The following is a 16,178-nucleotide window of genomic DNA, read 5'->3' on the forward strand; positions in this document are numbered from 1 at the left end:
GCTTTCACCAACAGAGCTGCTTCTCGCCCCGTTCCGTTTCTGTCTCCACTTTCACCTCCTCCCACGACTGTAACTCTCACTTTCCACTTCTTTGTCTCCTTCTTGTCTGTCCTGAGCTGCAGGCTGCAGTTCCAGCTCTTCCCTCAGACCAGCTCCTCCTGCTGACTCTTACTGACACTAGTGAACTGCTCTCCTTCTCCTCCTCTAGGGTCCCAAACCTTGGTCATCTCTAGTTCTCTTCCCTCCCCTGTGTCCCTCACCGTGCTCCCCTCCCTTGGCAAGTTCAGGCAGTTCCATATCCTCAATCCTCAGGTTTGTGTCCCCAGGTCTGCTCTAACCAACTCTCCCTTTGGTGTCTCCCATGCTGGGCAGATTCTTTCAGGGGCCCTGCCTTGATCCCCGAGCATTCCTTTTTACATACACCTGATGCTGCCGTTGGTCTACCCAGAACAGTCCAAACTTCTTACAAGCTTTCACAGCCCTGCAGCCGTATCTTCTGTTACCTTCGTCATCTCCTCACCCACCTAGGTTCTGGCCACACTGGAAATTCACCGATTAAAAATGTGCTCCTGCTATGCCTATGCTCACACCATTTCTTCTTCTTTAACCCCTTCTCAAACTCCTTTGGTTAAAATTCCCCCCATTGTGCAAGGAGGGATCTCAAATCTCACGTGCTCCATAGGGGTCTCACTTCCCAGACGAGTCTATCATTCTGCCAGTCCTTCTCATGTGAACTGCTGCTGTCTTGATCAATACTGATCAATACTGATGTACATTTCTCCCTTTGTAAATGATACTGTGTGGAGTATATAAAGCAGATGCCTTAGCCCTGTAGTAGAAGGGGAAGCCAAGTTGAAGACAGATGAGATTTGCCTGAGGCTTGCCATTTTGTAGTGTGGGATCTGGGCTAGAATCTGACTTGGGGACAAATTTCTGTATTTCTCCTACTATTTCCTTTGTCCAAAAGGAGCCTGATGGATTTTAACCAGTGCTGTGGATTCTGTGGCCCCTAGATTCTGTACCCGAGGCAGTGGGGGAATCCTGGGAAATGAGTTGTGCCTTTCCTTGACTCTGAAAGTTTTCAGGTTTGTAGGGAATAGAGCATAGTGTGTAGATACTAGGACTTTTAAGTCAAAAAGCCTGCATTCCTATCCTGCCTCGCCTCTTGCCATTTGTGTGACTTTTGTCAAGTTACTTAACTTCTCTGAGCCTCAAGTTTCTTCATCTGCAAAATGAAGGTAATGATAGTCCCTATCTCACAGGGCTCTGAGGATTAGATGAGTTGGTCTGTGAAAGTGCTCAGCTCAGTGCCTGGCAGTCGTGACCCCTCCGTGAATGCTAGTTCTTATTAACAGGATGTGGGCTGCTCTTGCTTCTGGGGAGCTTTGAGGTCCTTGTTTACAGGACCATGTCCCTCACCGTTCACACGCAACCTGCATTATCTCCTTACCTAGCAGGGCTCCTAAAATGTTTATTAAAATATAGGCAGTTTTCCTGCTTGCAGGGGTAAGGCCAAGGGTGGATTCAGTTTCCGTTGGTGGAAGACACTGGAAGGACCCCTCCCCTTACTTTCCTTAGTGGCCCGTTCTGAAGTCCCTGTCTCTCACCTTCTTCAGAAGAAGGAGGCCTCCTGAATCTTTCTTGTATGGGTCATTCTGAGAGTGGACTTAGCTCCGAGTTAGGTTTCTTTGCTGGGGGGAGATTTTGGTTTTGCAGGATGGGGCATTTGAGAATTTGGCCAGGGCCGGGCAAGGAGGTGTGTTTATTATGGCTGCAGGTAGCCAGGAGGGGAACTGGGTTAGGAGTGTGTTAGGGTTAGGCTGAACCTGTGCGAGGCTTGGATCAGAGAACACTGGGCCTTCCCAGGACTAACATCCTCCTTGCCCTTTGGCCAGCAAAAGGGAAAGAGCCCTGGGGACCTCTTGATCTGTGTTCCTTCCCACTGTGGGCCTGCGTTTCATGGTGTCTTCTCTAACCTCCTAGCCATCTTTCACATGTTGGTTTTCTTTTCTTTTGGGCTTCAGGGCTTTAAACCAGGGGCTTTACCTGATTCTAAAGGGAAGGAGCAATAAAGACGCAGACGTAGAGAATGGACTTGAGGACACGGGGAGAGGGAAGGGTAAGCTGGGACGAAGTGAGAGAGTGGCATGGACATATATACACTACCAAACGTGAAATAGATAGCTAGTGGGAAGCAGCCGCATAGCACAGGGAGATCAGCTCGGTGCTTTGTGACCACCTAGAGGGGTGGGATAGGGAGGGTGGGAGGGAGACGCAAGAGGGAGGGGATATGGGGATATATGTATACATATGGCTGATTCACTTTGTTATATAGCAGAAATTAACACAACAATGTAAAGCAATTATATGCCAATAAAGATGTTAAAAATAAATAAATAAATGAAGGGCAGGAGCAGAGGCATGGAGAAGGAGATGGAAGAATATTAGATACGTAAGAGCTTTGTTTTAACTCAAGTTTCTTAGAGATGAATTTTTAATGATGTCCTGCGACCTTAAGTGTTGACACTGTGAGCCTAAGAAAATACTTGGGAAGTCTATCCCCTCCCTCACCTCCCAATCCAGTGATAGGTCCTCCTCTGACCTCTGGTCTTGGTGTTTCTTGCTTTTCTCCTTAATGCTGTGGAACCTTGTTGGTTATCATGGTATCATTGTCCCCCTTTGACAGGTGAGAACTCTGATGAAGTGAGGTGGACGTTGCCTGCTATTAGGCTGCCAATCAGCACCTGTCTCTGGATGGTCTGCCCTCCCCACTTTGTTCTGCCGTTTGCAGCCTGAGTTGGTGGACTTTAGCTCTGACACCAACTTCTGTTCTCTCTGCTCCCTCAGCAGACTCTAAGCTTGCATTTCCTCCTCCTTTGGGAAGTGATTAAGAGCATGGGTTTTGGAACTAGGCTAACTTGGATTTTGCTCTTGGCTCTATGGCCATGGAAAGTATTGTGGGTTGAATTGTCTTCCCCAAAAAGGTATGTTGAAGTCCTAACCCCCAGCACCTCAGAAAGTGACCTTATTTGGAAATAGGGTCATTGCAGATGTATTTAGTTAAGACGCAATCATGCTGAAATAGAATGGGCCCTAACCCAGTATGAATGATGTCCTTATAAGAAGATTGACCATGTGGAGACACAGAGACTCCATGTGAAGATGGAGGCAGAGATCGGAGATGGGGTGCATCTACAAGCAAGGAACACCAAGGGTTGCTGGCCATTATCTGGAGCTGGAAGAGAGGCATGGAAAAGGTTCTTCCTCACAGCCCTCGGAAGGAACCAACCTTGCCATCACCTTGATTTCAGCTTTCTAGTCTCCCTAACTGTGAGGGAATAAATTCCTGTTATTTTAAGCCACCCAGTTTGTGGTGCTTTGTTCCTGCAGCCTGGGAAACTAACACATAGAAGTTATTTGAATTTTCTGAGCTTCAGTGTGCTAATCTGTAGAATTGGTATAACATACCCTATATCATGTGATTTCTTTTTGATGACAGTTAAGTGAGAAACAGCTTCTGCTTTCTTATTCTAGTCCAGAAAAGCAAAGCTGATGTAGCTGACTTCCTTGCCCTCTTTGTTTCTCCCTTTAGCTGAGTGAGGAGTTGGATCAGGTGGTTGAGAACTCAGAGCGGGCGGACGAGCGGGAAAAGGAGGCGGTCAAAGTCCAGGGTCCAGGGATCTTACCAGGTAAGTGGGTTCAGCGCTGGGGGTGGAAGTGCCAGCAAACGGTGCTGAGCCACTGCTGCAGCTGGAGGCCCCGGTCCAGGCTGCTCGCCAGCTGGGGACCTGTGTCGGAGGCACAGCCCCTGCCTGGTGTCGGATCTCAAGTACTGCCCTCGTTTTAGAGTTATACATATTTAACCAGCCTTTGGACAGAGGATGTGTCCAAGCCGGCATCTGCTCTTTTCTGTCCTGTAGTTTGAGCCAGATCCTGAGGCCAGGCCATTGGATACAATGACAAGAACTTTGGGTCTCTGTTTTTGTGTTCCTTTTTCCCAGGGACGCTGTCAGCAGTTGAGCCTCTAATAGCTGGGTCGCTTCCCAGGGCACTCTGGGCGATTATCCGATAGGCTTCATCCCCGGACATCAGGCCTCTCCGGTTTTGTCGCCCAACTGGGTGGTCCCATCAGTAAGGTGGCGTCTTGTAGAGCCTTGCAGGAATGTTTGATACTGTCAACCACTTCTTCATCCCGGATACGCTCTGCTCCCTTAGCTTCCATGATGCGACACTTTACTTCTCAGGTCACTCCTTCCAGCCTCCTTTGCAGTCACCCTCCAGCTCTTGGGTGTTAAATGTTTCTCAGAGGCCCCCTTCTCTCAGTCTCTGGCAGGTGACCTCACTCAGGCCCCCTCCCCTGCCTTAGTCACTGTTTGCTCACACGTGACTGCCGTGGTTATATCTCTGGCCCAGAGGTTACCTGTTCGCATATCCTGTATATCCAGATTCCCAGATGGTGGCTCTGCCAGGATGTCCCAAAGGTCCCCTGAACTCCACATGTCCAGAATTGACCTCATGGTCTCCCCACTGCCAGCTTCGCCCTCTTCCAGTGTCTCCTGTTTCCAGGAATGGTACCATCACCACCCAGTTGAACCCAAAAGTCATTCGTTTTTCCTTCCTTCCCTACTTCCCCTTTTTCCCTGCCCCTCAGCCATGCTGGCCTTCTTTTACTTCGGGCCTCCCTCCCACCATTGCGCCTTTTTGCAGTTTTATTCCTCTGCCTGGAATTCTCTTCCGTTTGTCACCTTGTTAATGCGTAATCATTCTTCAGCTCTCAGCTCACTCATTTTTTCCCTGCGAAGCCTTCTCTGACCTCCTGGCTAGATCACCTCCCCCGTCACTTGTAGCCTACACATCTCTCCCTTGCAGCTGTCACCGATGGAATGGTATATGTGTTTGCCTGACTGTTTGATTAGTGTTTGTCTGTTCTACTAGACTGTAAACTCCACCAGGGTGGAGACAGTCCCTTTTGCCCCCCATTCAGCCCTGGCCATGCAGTAAGGATTCATTGAGTGAGTGAGTGAATGAATGGAGTCCCAGCCTGACTCCAGCTTCTTGGGTGGATTGAGGGAGGTGGGCTTCTGCTCCTCTGGATTCCCATATTTGTAGGGGAGGGGAATGGGATAGGAAATTCTGTGATTGTGCCTAATCCTTAGAGAGGACTTTGTAGAAGGAAGGAGGCAGGAAGGGCAGCTAATGTTTACTGCCTGCCAGGCTCTGTCATCCCCATTGCCCATTTAATTCTCATAACAACCCTGGGAGGCTGTCATCCTCATGATTCCAGATGAGGCCCTGAGGCTCAGAGAGGCTGAATGAAGTGTGGGAAGATCATGTAGCTGGTCAACAGACAGACTGGATCAAGCTCTGTCTGACCTCAGACTCTTTCTACTGCACCCGTGATTTTTAAAAAATATCTTAAGCATCCTTCTATTAAAGCCCAATGTGTAAAATGTCGTAGCATGACTACCCTCACTGTCACTCTAGGCATTGCCCCTGAAGCCCTAAGGTCCCAGGGAGAACTGTTGGAAAGCCCTGTATGTTAGTTTCTATTGTGTGTGTAACAAGTTACCACAAACTTAGTGACTTAAACAGCTCAGATTTATTATCTGAGAGTCCTGGAGATCAGAAGTCCAAAATGGGTCTCACTGGGCTAAAATTAAGGTGTCGGCAGGCGAATTCCTATCTGGAGTCTCCAGGAAAAAATCCATTTTAGTGCCTTTTCCAGCTTCTCGAGGCTGCCTGCCTTCCTTGGCTCATGTCTCTTCTTCCGTCTTCAGGTCTTTCTCACATCTCCTTGTTCTGCCTCCCTCTTCCATGTTTAAAGCGCCCTTGTGATTACATTGGGCCCATCCAGATAATCCAGAATAATTTCCCTGTTTTAAGGTCAGATGATTAGCAACTTTGATCCCATCTTTGCCACGTAACTTGACATATTTATAGGCTTCAAGATTTAGGACGTGGACATCTTTTGTGGGCCATTATTCTGCCTACTGCACCCTGCACTGCCCTCTTGCCCCCAATCAGAAGAGAATAGATGGTGACAGCAGGAAGAGGAGGGGAGGCCAGACTTGGAAAGATGAAGTTTCCTGTTGTGTTTCCTTTTATAGATAAATGCCAGGCAAATTAGGAAGTGGCCATGATGACCTTCGACCTTGGCAGCCTCTCTTTTGCCTCAGCTTCCTGGGGCCTCAAAGCCTGAGATCAGTCAGAGCAGGCAGCCAGACCTCAGGTAGAGCAAATTTTGGGTAGTTCCTTTGGCTGGCAAAGAGCCTTCCCTGCTTTTGGGGAAACTCTCCTGGGCGCATCTCCTGTTCAGACCATAGACAATCCAGTGCTCAGAAGCCCATTTGGCTGGTCTCAGTAGTGACTTGGCCCGAATTTGATGACCTGGTATACAACTTTCAGAGCTCATTTCCTGCCTCTGAGTCCCCTAAGAATAATAAAAATAATGGTAATGACATCAGCCACCATTGATGAGGTGCTTTCCTCTACTAGGCCTGGGTAGGGCTTTTTCTATATACTTTATCCCGTAATCTTCCCAGCCACCCTCTGAGGGAGGCGGTTAGTCCTAGTTTATAGACGGAAACCTGGGGCACAGAGAGGTTAAGTACTGTGCTCAGAGTTAATGAGTAGCAGGGCTCAAATTGAACCCCGGGCTGTCTCTGAACGTATTCTGACTCTGACTCAGTTGTTCCTGGATGAGATGCTTTCTTGTTCCAAAATCCTCCCCTTCCTCCACCAGAGTCACTCATGGATTCCTTCACCTCTATGCCCAATGCTAAAACCAGGAAGAAGGTGAGTGAGGCATGGCCTACTTCCGGAAACTCAGGCCATGTGGAGAGAGAAGGCAAGTTACCCAAAGAAGAACTTGCCCTCTTTCTACGCAGCCTGCCCTGAGCTACCTAATGGGGTCTTTTTCTCCCTGTTACCTGCTTTCTAGCATTCAGTACTTTTCCTTTGTAGCATTTAGCACAGCTGAGAGTGTCCATTTATTGACTATAATTCTTTCGTTAATTGTGTCAGCCCCTAGGCCCTGCCCCTGAGTTTTGTGAGGCACAAAGGTTTGTCCCCTCCCTACCCCCATGGTAACTCCAGTGCCTGGTAGAATGCCTGGCCCTCTGTAGGTGCTCAGTGTGTATTGGTACCCCGGGAGAGGGAGGTGGGGATTTGGAGCAGGAAGGCATCTCATGTAAGCCAACTTGAATGACTGAATGAGGGCCAAAGAAATACTAGAGACAGGTGCTTCAGGAGTGAACGAAGGAGGGCTGGTTGGTGAAGGAAGTGGGATGAATCTGAAGGAGGGTGATATATGGGTGAAAAAGAAGGGCTGGCCAGGGAGTAGGGGTGTGTGCGCAAACACGTAGAGATGGGAATGACAATAGGGTGTTTCAGAATCGGTGGGTGGCACAGTGGTTGGAGCAGAGGATTGGTAGGAGAAGCAGAGGGAGGTGAGGTAGGAAAGCTCAGCTGGGTCGGACTGGGGGTGGTTTTGAGTGTCGGGGTTTGGACTTTCTCTAGGGGGCAGGCAGTACTCAAAGGGATTGGAGCAGAGCAGTAAGAGGAGTGAAGTGGGCATGTTAGGAAGATCAGTGTGGCAGGTTGTGGGCCTGGATTAAGGTGAAGCGAGACAACTGTGCCACGTCAAAGGCTGAAGGGTGATGTGATAGGCTGCTTTGATGTGGGGGGAAGGGGAGAAGAAAGAACCAAAGAAGACTCTGAGGTTTGAAGCCAGGTGAGTGGGAGACTAATACCATACAGAGACAGAGTCCGGAGGGGCAAGTGGCTGGAAGACAAGATGCTCATCTGTGGTGCACACACCACGCTTCAGTCGATGTGGTGGGCCTGGTTAGAGATGGCCTAGAGGCAGTGAGAGGTATAGGATTGACAGGAGAGAGGACCCGTAATGGGTGGTTTAGGGGCCTGGAAGAAAGCCAGGGATACAGAATGTGGAATGAGCAGGAGAGGGCCATGGAGACTGAGCCTCAGAGGATGTCCACACTTGGAGGCCAGAAGAGGAGGTGGAGCTGGAGTTGAATGCAAGGTCTGGAACTAAGAGTAGCAAGATAGGAAGACAGTATGAGGCTGCTGAGCATTTAGCAGCTGAGGTTTGAGTTAAGCACCTAGCGCCCAGGATTATGTTCCCACTGTTACTCTCTGAGATAAAGAATTCCTTACCATAATGTGGTAAAAGCCTCAGTCTGTTCTTTGCCTCTCTATCAGGGGAAGCACAACCACTTATTATTCTTTTCAAAGGGAGAGATGAGACCAGACATGCTAATTGAATAAGCAGTTTATTACATCAGAGATGTAATCACATTGAGGAAAACAGTTAATTAGTCATTACAATCAGTTCTCCACGGAAACAGTTGTATATTAATAGAATAGACAAAGATAAGCAACCAAAGGAAAAATAGGTAAATTGGACCTCATCGAAATGAAAAATTTTTGTGCATCAAAGGATACTATCAAGAAAGTGAAAAGATAGCCCACAGGGTGGGAGAAATTTTCAAATCATATATCTGATAAGGGACTTGTATTTAGAATATATAAAGAACTCTTACACTCAATAATAAAAAGACAACCCAATTAAAAAATGGGCAAAGAATCTGAGTAATGTTTCTTCAAAGAAGATATCCAAATGACCAATAAACACATGAAGAGATGCTCAACATCATTAGTCGTCAGGGAAAGGCAAATCTAAACCACGGTGAGATACCACTTCATACCTACGAGGATGGCTATAATCAATAAAATGATGATTAACAAGTTTTGGTGAGGATATGGAGAAATTAGAACCCCCATACGTTGCTTGTGGGAATGTAAAATGGTACAGCTACTGTGAAAAATAGTCACAGCAGTTCCTCAAAAGGTTAAATATAGAGTTACCATATGACCCAGCAGTTCTACTCCTAGGTATATACCCAAGAGAAATGAAAACTTATGTCCACACAAAAACTTGTAATGAATGTTCATAGCAGCATTACTCATAATAGACAAAACATAGAAACAACACAAATGTCCATCAACTGATAAATGGATAATTAAAATAGTATGTTCACAGAATGGAATATTATTGTGCAATAAAAAGGAATGAAGAGCTGGTACATGCTACAACATGGACGATTCTTGAAAACATGTGAAGTGAAAGAAGTCAGACACAAAAGGTCACATATATGATTCCATTTATGTGACTTGCCTAGAATAGGTAAATCCATAGAAAGAGAAAGTATTGGGTTGTCCAGAAAATGCCTTCGGTTTTTAAGTAAAAATAAAAGACACATTTTTCATTTTCACCAAGAACTTTATTGAACAATGTATTCACCCTTTTGTGCCACTACCTTCTGCCATTTTTCAGGCAACTTCATAATTCCACATTCCCAAAACTTTTTATCTTTTTGAGCAAGGAACTGTTCTAGGTGCCTTTTACAGTCTTCCAGGGAATTGAAAATTTTTCCATTAAGAGAATTTTGTAAAGACTGAAATAAATGGAAATTCGAAGGTGCAATGTCTGGTGAATACGGCACATGAATCAGAACTTCCCAGCCAAACTGTAACAATTTTTGCTTGGTCATCAAAGAAACATGCCGTCTTGCGTTATCCTGTTGGAAGATTATGTGTTTTCTGTTGACTAATTCCAGATGCTTTTCCACGAGTTCTGCTTTCAGTTGGTCTAATTGGGAGCAGTAGTTGTTGGAATTATTCGTTTGGTTTTCCAGAAGGAGCTCATAATAGAGGACTCCCTTCCAATCGCACTGTGTACACAACATCACCTTATTTGTCTGAAGACCGGCCTTTGGTATGGTTGGTGGTGGTTCATTTCGCTTGCGCCATGATCTCTTCCATTCCACATTATTGTACAGTATCCACTTTTCATCGCCCGTCACAGTTTGTTTTAAAAACGGAACATTTGGGACTTCCCTCATGGTCCAGTGGCAAAGAATCCGCCTTACAATGCAGGGGACGCGTGTTCGATCCCTGGTCAGGGAACTAAGATCCCACATGCTGCGGGACAACTACACCCGTGCACTGCAACTACTGAGCTGGCGCGCCTCAACTAGAGTCTGCGTGCTGCAAACTACAGAGCCCGTGCGCTCTGGAACCCGTGCACCACAACTACAGAGGCCTCGCGCCCTGGAGCTTATATGCCACAACTAGAGAAGAGAAAACCCGCACGCCACAACTAGAGAGAAGCCCACGCGCTGCAGCGAAGAGCCCGCATGCCCCAATTAAGACCTGATGCAGCCAAAAATAAATAAATAATAAATCTTAAAAAAAAAAAACAGCGGAACGTTTTCATTACGTTAGAGAATCGCGTGTGGAAATATGGTCAAGAAGGTTTTTTTGGATTAACTTATGTGGAACCCAAACATCAAAGCGATTAACATAACCAAGCTGGTGCAAATGATTTTCAACGCTTGATTTGGATATTTTGAGTATGTCGGCTATCTTCAGCGTGGTATAACATTGATTGTTCTCAATTAATGTCTCAATTTGATTGCTATCAACTTCAACTGGTCTACCCAACCGTGGGGCATCCTCCAGCAAGAAATCTCCAACACAAAACTTTGCAAACCACTTTTGACATGTTCAATCAGTCACAGCACCTTCTCATACACTGCACAAATCTTTTTTTGCATTTCGGTTGTGTTTTTACCTTTCTTGAAATAATAAAGCATAATATGCTGAAAATGTTGCTCTTTTTCTTCCATCTTCAATATTAAAATGACTACACAGAAACTCACAAATTTTGATAAGTCTTTTTTTAAATGCACGCTGATATGACAGCTCTCACATACAATCTAACAAGATTGTTTTGAACGAAGTTAAAGACAACTAAGTGCTACCAGAGCCATCTTACGGAAAAAACCGAAAGAAACTTTTGGCCGACCCAATAGATTATTGGTTACCAGGGACTAGGAGGAAGGTGGAGTGACTGCTAATGGGTGTGGAGTTTCTTTTTGGGTAATGACAACGTTCTGTAATTAGATAGTGGTTATGGTTATACACCTTGTGAATATTTTAAAAACTACTAAATATATTCACTTTAAAAAGGTAAATTTTATGGTATGTAAATTATATCTCACAGAAAAACCAAAACAAAATTAAAACAACAAACCCACCACATCACTAAAAAGAAAAAAAGATAAAGAAGTCACTTCTTCTTCACAATCTGAATGCATCTTAGCCCAGTGCTCTCTGCAAGGTGGAGTTTTGCAGGGTTGCGGTAATCAGCCAGTTTCCTTTCCTGTAAATAAAGGTCCCACAATGTTTTACATATCCTCTTAATGGCCTGACTTACATTCTGGGGCAAGTTTGGGTTTTTGAAACTATTCTGTCATGGGTTTTACAAAACTCATAAATTACCTTTCCCCAGAAAATCTTGTGCATTATTTTTCTCTTCTACTACTGTGACTTTGCATATATATAAAGGACGTATACTTTTAAAATACATTCATCCTGCTTGCCACAAAAAAAGCCAGAGTTTGGTTTTTCTGACTGCAGAGTGCGTGGGACATTTTCTCAAATATCCAGCACCTTTCTAAAAAAATGGTAAAATGAAACGGTGTCTACTTTTAGAATCGGAGTGTCACATATAGCACGTGTGGATGATAAACAATTCTACAGTGTTTTATTTACGTTACATGCCAATTTGTGGATCAGTGAAGGGCCTGTGAAGAGGCTAAACCTGGCTTCTGTGAATGAAACAGAAGAGACTCTGGGCCCGTGTTCCCATGAGAGCAATTTGTCCAGGTACCCCTGCCAAACAAATGCAGGTGGTGCAGTTGTCATGTGACCTTTTTGTTAAATTAGTGTTTTGCCTTAAATTTTTTGCCTTTTTGCCTTAAGTTAGGTTTTTTTTGAAGTTTCGAGAATAAGGAGGGAGAAAGTCATCTCTTTCCCTAACCAAAGGCATCATGAAGGCAGAACATTTCAAATCATGTTGTTCTGGCTGTGATAGAGGAGACCCCTGCCCATAGATGCCTGTCATTGTTCATCTTCATCATGTTGTACAGCCTAGACGTAATATGCAGTTTACCTTAAAAATGTTCTGCTTGTTTTGAAGTTATGTTTTTTCAATCAGGTCTTCTTTTGTCATCATTAGTAACTGAATCTTAAGGAGTAATGTTTACTGTCATGTGGTGGAAGAGCATGCGCTAGGAGTCAGGACTCTAGGACCCTCATTCTGTGCCAGTTGTTGACTGTGGTACCAGGATCACTGCACACGGAATGGGGTTGGACCAGATAGCCTTTCAGGTCCCTACCAACTCTTAAAAATTCTATTCAGATGTTACACCCCAATTCAGTCATTTGAAGTTCCTTCACTTTTATCTTGTGATCTTTTCAAGCCCCCTTAGAATGTAGCAACCTGAAACCTGTTGCCACTGCAGTTATGAGCAGCTCATGACAGTGAATATGCTTTTACCTGCCATGTTTTGAAGTGAACCTGTGGTCTCACGTGGACCATGGGGGCTGGGAGTGCCTTCCAAGCAAAACAGCTGTGGGTAGGTGCCTGTGCACAAACCACCGTACTTTGGGTCCTGTGGCCCTGCAGCCAAGCTACATGTGACTGATCAGGGATCAGCACCTGAGCTAAGGGAAGCCATCTACAGGCTGGGTGTGGAGAAGGGCAGTGTCTTGAGATGTGCCTAATGGGGTAACCTATGCAGGATACTCTCCAGGAGGGGATCTGCATGTAAAACTCAGAGAGAGGGACTTCAAGAGCAAAGTGGAGCAGGGTCATGAGAGGAACACAGCGGGAAGGCAGGTGGCAGAGCTGTGAGGGAGCAGAAATTGACACAGTCCCACTAGGGACTTACTAAACAATAAGCAGCCAAAGTGGAATCAGAGACAAAGGAAGTTGAAAAAGTGAATTGCTTTAATTCCTTTTGGAGAGCTAGAGCTGCTTGGTACCTTGGCTTCACTCTCAGCTGCCCAAGGGATTTCCTTGGGGCTTCCTGGTTCCTCTTAGAGTAAACATCCATTGTCAACAGTAACCTGTTCTTCACAGCCTGAAGGAACCACACAGACACTTCTGGGAATTGGCATTCCTGTAAAGTAAGAATTTTCTAAACTATTTTACCAGAAATAATAAGGCACACCAGTTGGTTTATAATTTTATGTGCCTGAAATACACTAGTATTCTCTGACCAATTGAGGGTAGCTAGTAAGCATTGTAAGACTTAGTTCATCTGTTATTTGTGTTATTCATTCATTTAACAGACATGGAAACATTACATGACTACTATATGAAAGACACTGTATTCTGCCCCACCTCCATTTTATCTTCAGCATATATTTTTTCTAGTTAATTATTATGAGATTGTCGTTCTATGCTCTTCATCTTTGTTATGTTCATCATTGAGGGCTTCATTTTTTGAAGGGTAGAGGGTACGTTCTGGGTCTCCAGTAACAGTAATTCATTGAGCAGGCACTCTGTAGTGCATTTTACAACAATCTCTCATTTGCTTCTCTCAGAAATCCTAGAAAATTGAAATGATTATTTCCTTTTCACATGAAGAAAGTGAGGCTTAGGAGCATTAAGTAACTGTCCTGGGTCACAGAGTAGTTATATTTAGTAGCAGAGCTGGGGCTGGAGACCAAGCTCTTACTCTACCACTGGCCTAGATATCTGGTCTTTCAGTTTGCAAAACAAATGAATAATGAACACCAAATTATTTCTTCCTCAAAATCCTCCTGGTGCTTTAGGGACAGGGCTAATGCAACCTCCTCCACAAAGCCTTTGCTGATCTCTGCCCTTAACCCTGCACTCCCCATTCATCTCTCCAAGAAAAAGAAACCTCACATTTTACATCTTCACATCCTTCTGAATCCTGTAGCACTTGTAGCACAAACCATCAATCCTTCTCTCTTGGTATCTCCCTGAAGCACCTAGCACAAAGTGTTGCATGTAGAGTTGATGCTTGATGTATGTTTGTAGAAGTAAAGAATGAATGATTTCCTTCTCTCTGTCAATCTAGGACATTTAAAAGTTCTGTGCTCCTCTTGCTTTTGTGCTTTTAAATAAAAGAAAATGAAATAATTATGAGCAAATACTCTTGTGTCTTTGTATTTAAAGTCCATCTCTTATAGACATCATTTGGTTGGATCTAGTTTTTAATCCAGGCTGACAGTCTCTGCCTTTTAATTGGAGTGTTTAGTCCATTTACATTTACAGTAATTATTGATATGGTTGCATTTGGTTCTACCATTTTGCTATTTTCTAGTTGTCTTATATGTTGTTTCTCTGTTCCTTCTTTCCCAAAAGTTAGAAAACCTTATGATATTGTTGTATAATTTTTGCTTTAGATAGCCTAAAATTTTAAAAATATATAAATAGCTTTTTATATTTACCTACCTATTTAACATTTCCAGGGATCTTTATTCCTTCCTATACATCTGAGTGTTACCATCTAGTGTCATTTCAGAATTTTCTTTAACGTGCATTGTAGTGCAAGTCTATTGATGATGAATTCTCTCAGCTTTTGTTTGAAAATAACCTTATCCCCTTCATTTTTGAAGGTTAGTTTTGCTGGAATTTAAAAATTCTCAGTTGACAGATTTTTTTTACTTTCAGTACTTTAAAGATGTTCCATTGTCTTTTGGCCTTCATTATTTCTGATCAAAAGTTAACCTATCGTTAGATATAATTTCCTGTATGTAATATGCCTTTTTTTTTTTTCCTGGCTGCTTTCAAGATTTTTCTCTTACCTTTGCATTGGCTGTTTGACTATGATTTGCGTAGGATTGGTTTTCTTATTTATCCTGCTTGGCATGTACTGAGCTTCTTGGATCTATAAATTGATGTTTTTTCTCCAGTTTTGGGAAGTTTGGGCCATTATTTTTTCAAATATTTTTTGCAATCCATTTTCTCTCTTCAGTTACATGTTGTTAGACTGCTAGATATTGTCCCACAGTTGTCTAGGCTCTGTTAGTTTTTTTCTTCAATCTTTTTTTGTTTTAGATTGGATAATTTCTGTTCATTTAACTTCAACTACACTGGCTTTTTTTTCTTGTCATATTTTGCTGTTAAAGACTATGCTGTGAGTTTTTCATTTTATTTATTTTTCTTTTCAGCTCTAGAATTCCCATTGGTTCTTTTCTACAGTTTCAGTTTCTGTATTTCCCCTCTGTTCATTCCTTATCCTTACATTTTCTTTTAAATCCTTAAAGTGCTGTAAAATTCCTGTCTGCTAATTGCAACATTTGGGGTCATCTTGTCGTTGGTTTCTATATACTGCTTTTTTCCTTGAGTATGGGTCACATTTTCTTGTTTCTCTGCATGTCTAGTGATTTTTTTTATTGAACACTAGACGTTATCAATGACACATTATAGAGGTTCTGGATTCTCTTATGATCCTCTGAAGAATTTTTGTCTTAGCAGGTAGTTAAAATGACAAAACTCAAGTTCTAATCTCCTGTGTTCCTTGCATTAGCAGCAGCTGAAATCTCCACTCAGATCTTTCGGTTTCCAGCTGCTGCTTTTTTGCTGGCCCTCCTGAGGTCTCCAGTCAAGAATTTGAGCATATTTCATTTGCAGATTTGGGAGTTGACTACCCTATGTGGCTCCCTCCCTTTCAGGTTTCCCCCTAACCTTCTCTGACTGCTCTGCCAGCCTTGAACTCTGTCCACTGTCACACCCTCATGTGACTTTTTCTCCGTGTGTATGCATCGTTGGTGTCTCTTCTTCTTCTTTTTGGGGGGTGGAATATAGTTAATTTACAATGTTGTGTTAGTTTCGAGTGTACAGCAGAGTGATTCAGTTTTATATATATATATATTTTTTTATTTATTCTTTTTCAGATTCTTTGCCATTATTACAAGATATTGAGTATAGTTCCCTGTGCTATACAGTATGTCCTTGTTGTTTGCCTATTTTATATATAGTAGTGTGGATATGTTAATCCCAAACTTCTAGTTTATCTCACCCCACACCCCCTCCAGTATCCCCTTTGGTAACCTAAGTTTGTTTTCTGTGTCTGTGGCTCTATTTCTGTTTTGTAAATAAGTTCATTTGTATTGTTTTTTTAGATTCCACATATAAGTGATATACCATGATATTTGTCTTTCTCTGATTTACTTCACTTAATATGATAATCTCTAGATTCATTCATGTTGCTGCAGATGGCATTATTTCATTCTTCTTTATGGCTGAGTAGTATTCCATTGTATAAATATAT

The 16,178-nt window shown here is 43.6% G+C and overlaps 1 protein-coding gene across 1 annotated transcript in view; it reads left to right on the forward strand.

Annotated features, from left to right (window-relative positions):
• PACC1 (proton activated chloride channel 1) overlaps window positions 1–16,178 on the forward strand; it is a 32,593-nt gene that overhangs the window by 660 nt on the left and 15,755 nt on the right. Inside the window, exon 2 of the mRNA XM_059904322.1 lies at window positions 3,593–3,689. Coding sequence (XP_059760305.1) covers window positions 3,593–3,689 — 97 coding nt within the window. The remainder of the gene's footprint in view (window positions 1–3,592; window positions 3,690–16,178) is intronic.

Source organism: Balaenoptera ricei, chromosome 1, assembly GCF_028023285.1.
Source record: "Balaenoptera ricei isolate mBalRic1 chromosome 1, mBalRic1.hap2, whole genome shotgun sequence".
Taxonomy (NCBI): domain Eukaryota; kingdom Metazoa; phylum Chordata; class Mammalia; order Artiodactyla; family Balaenopteridae; genus Balaenoptera; species Balaenoptera ricei.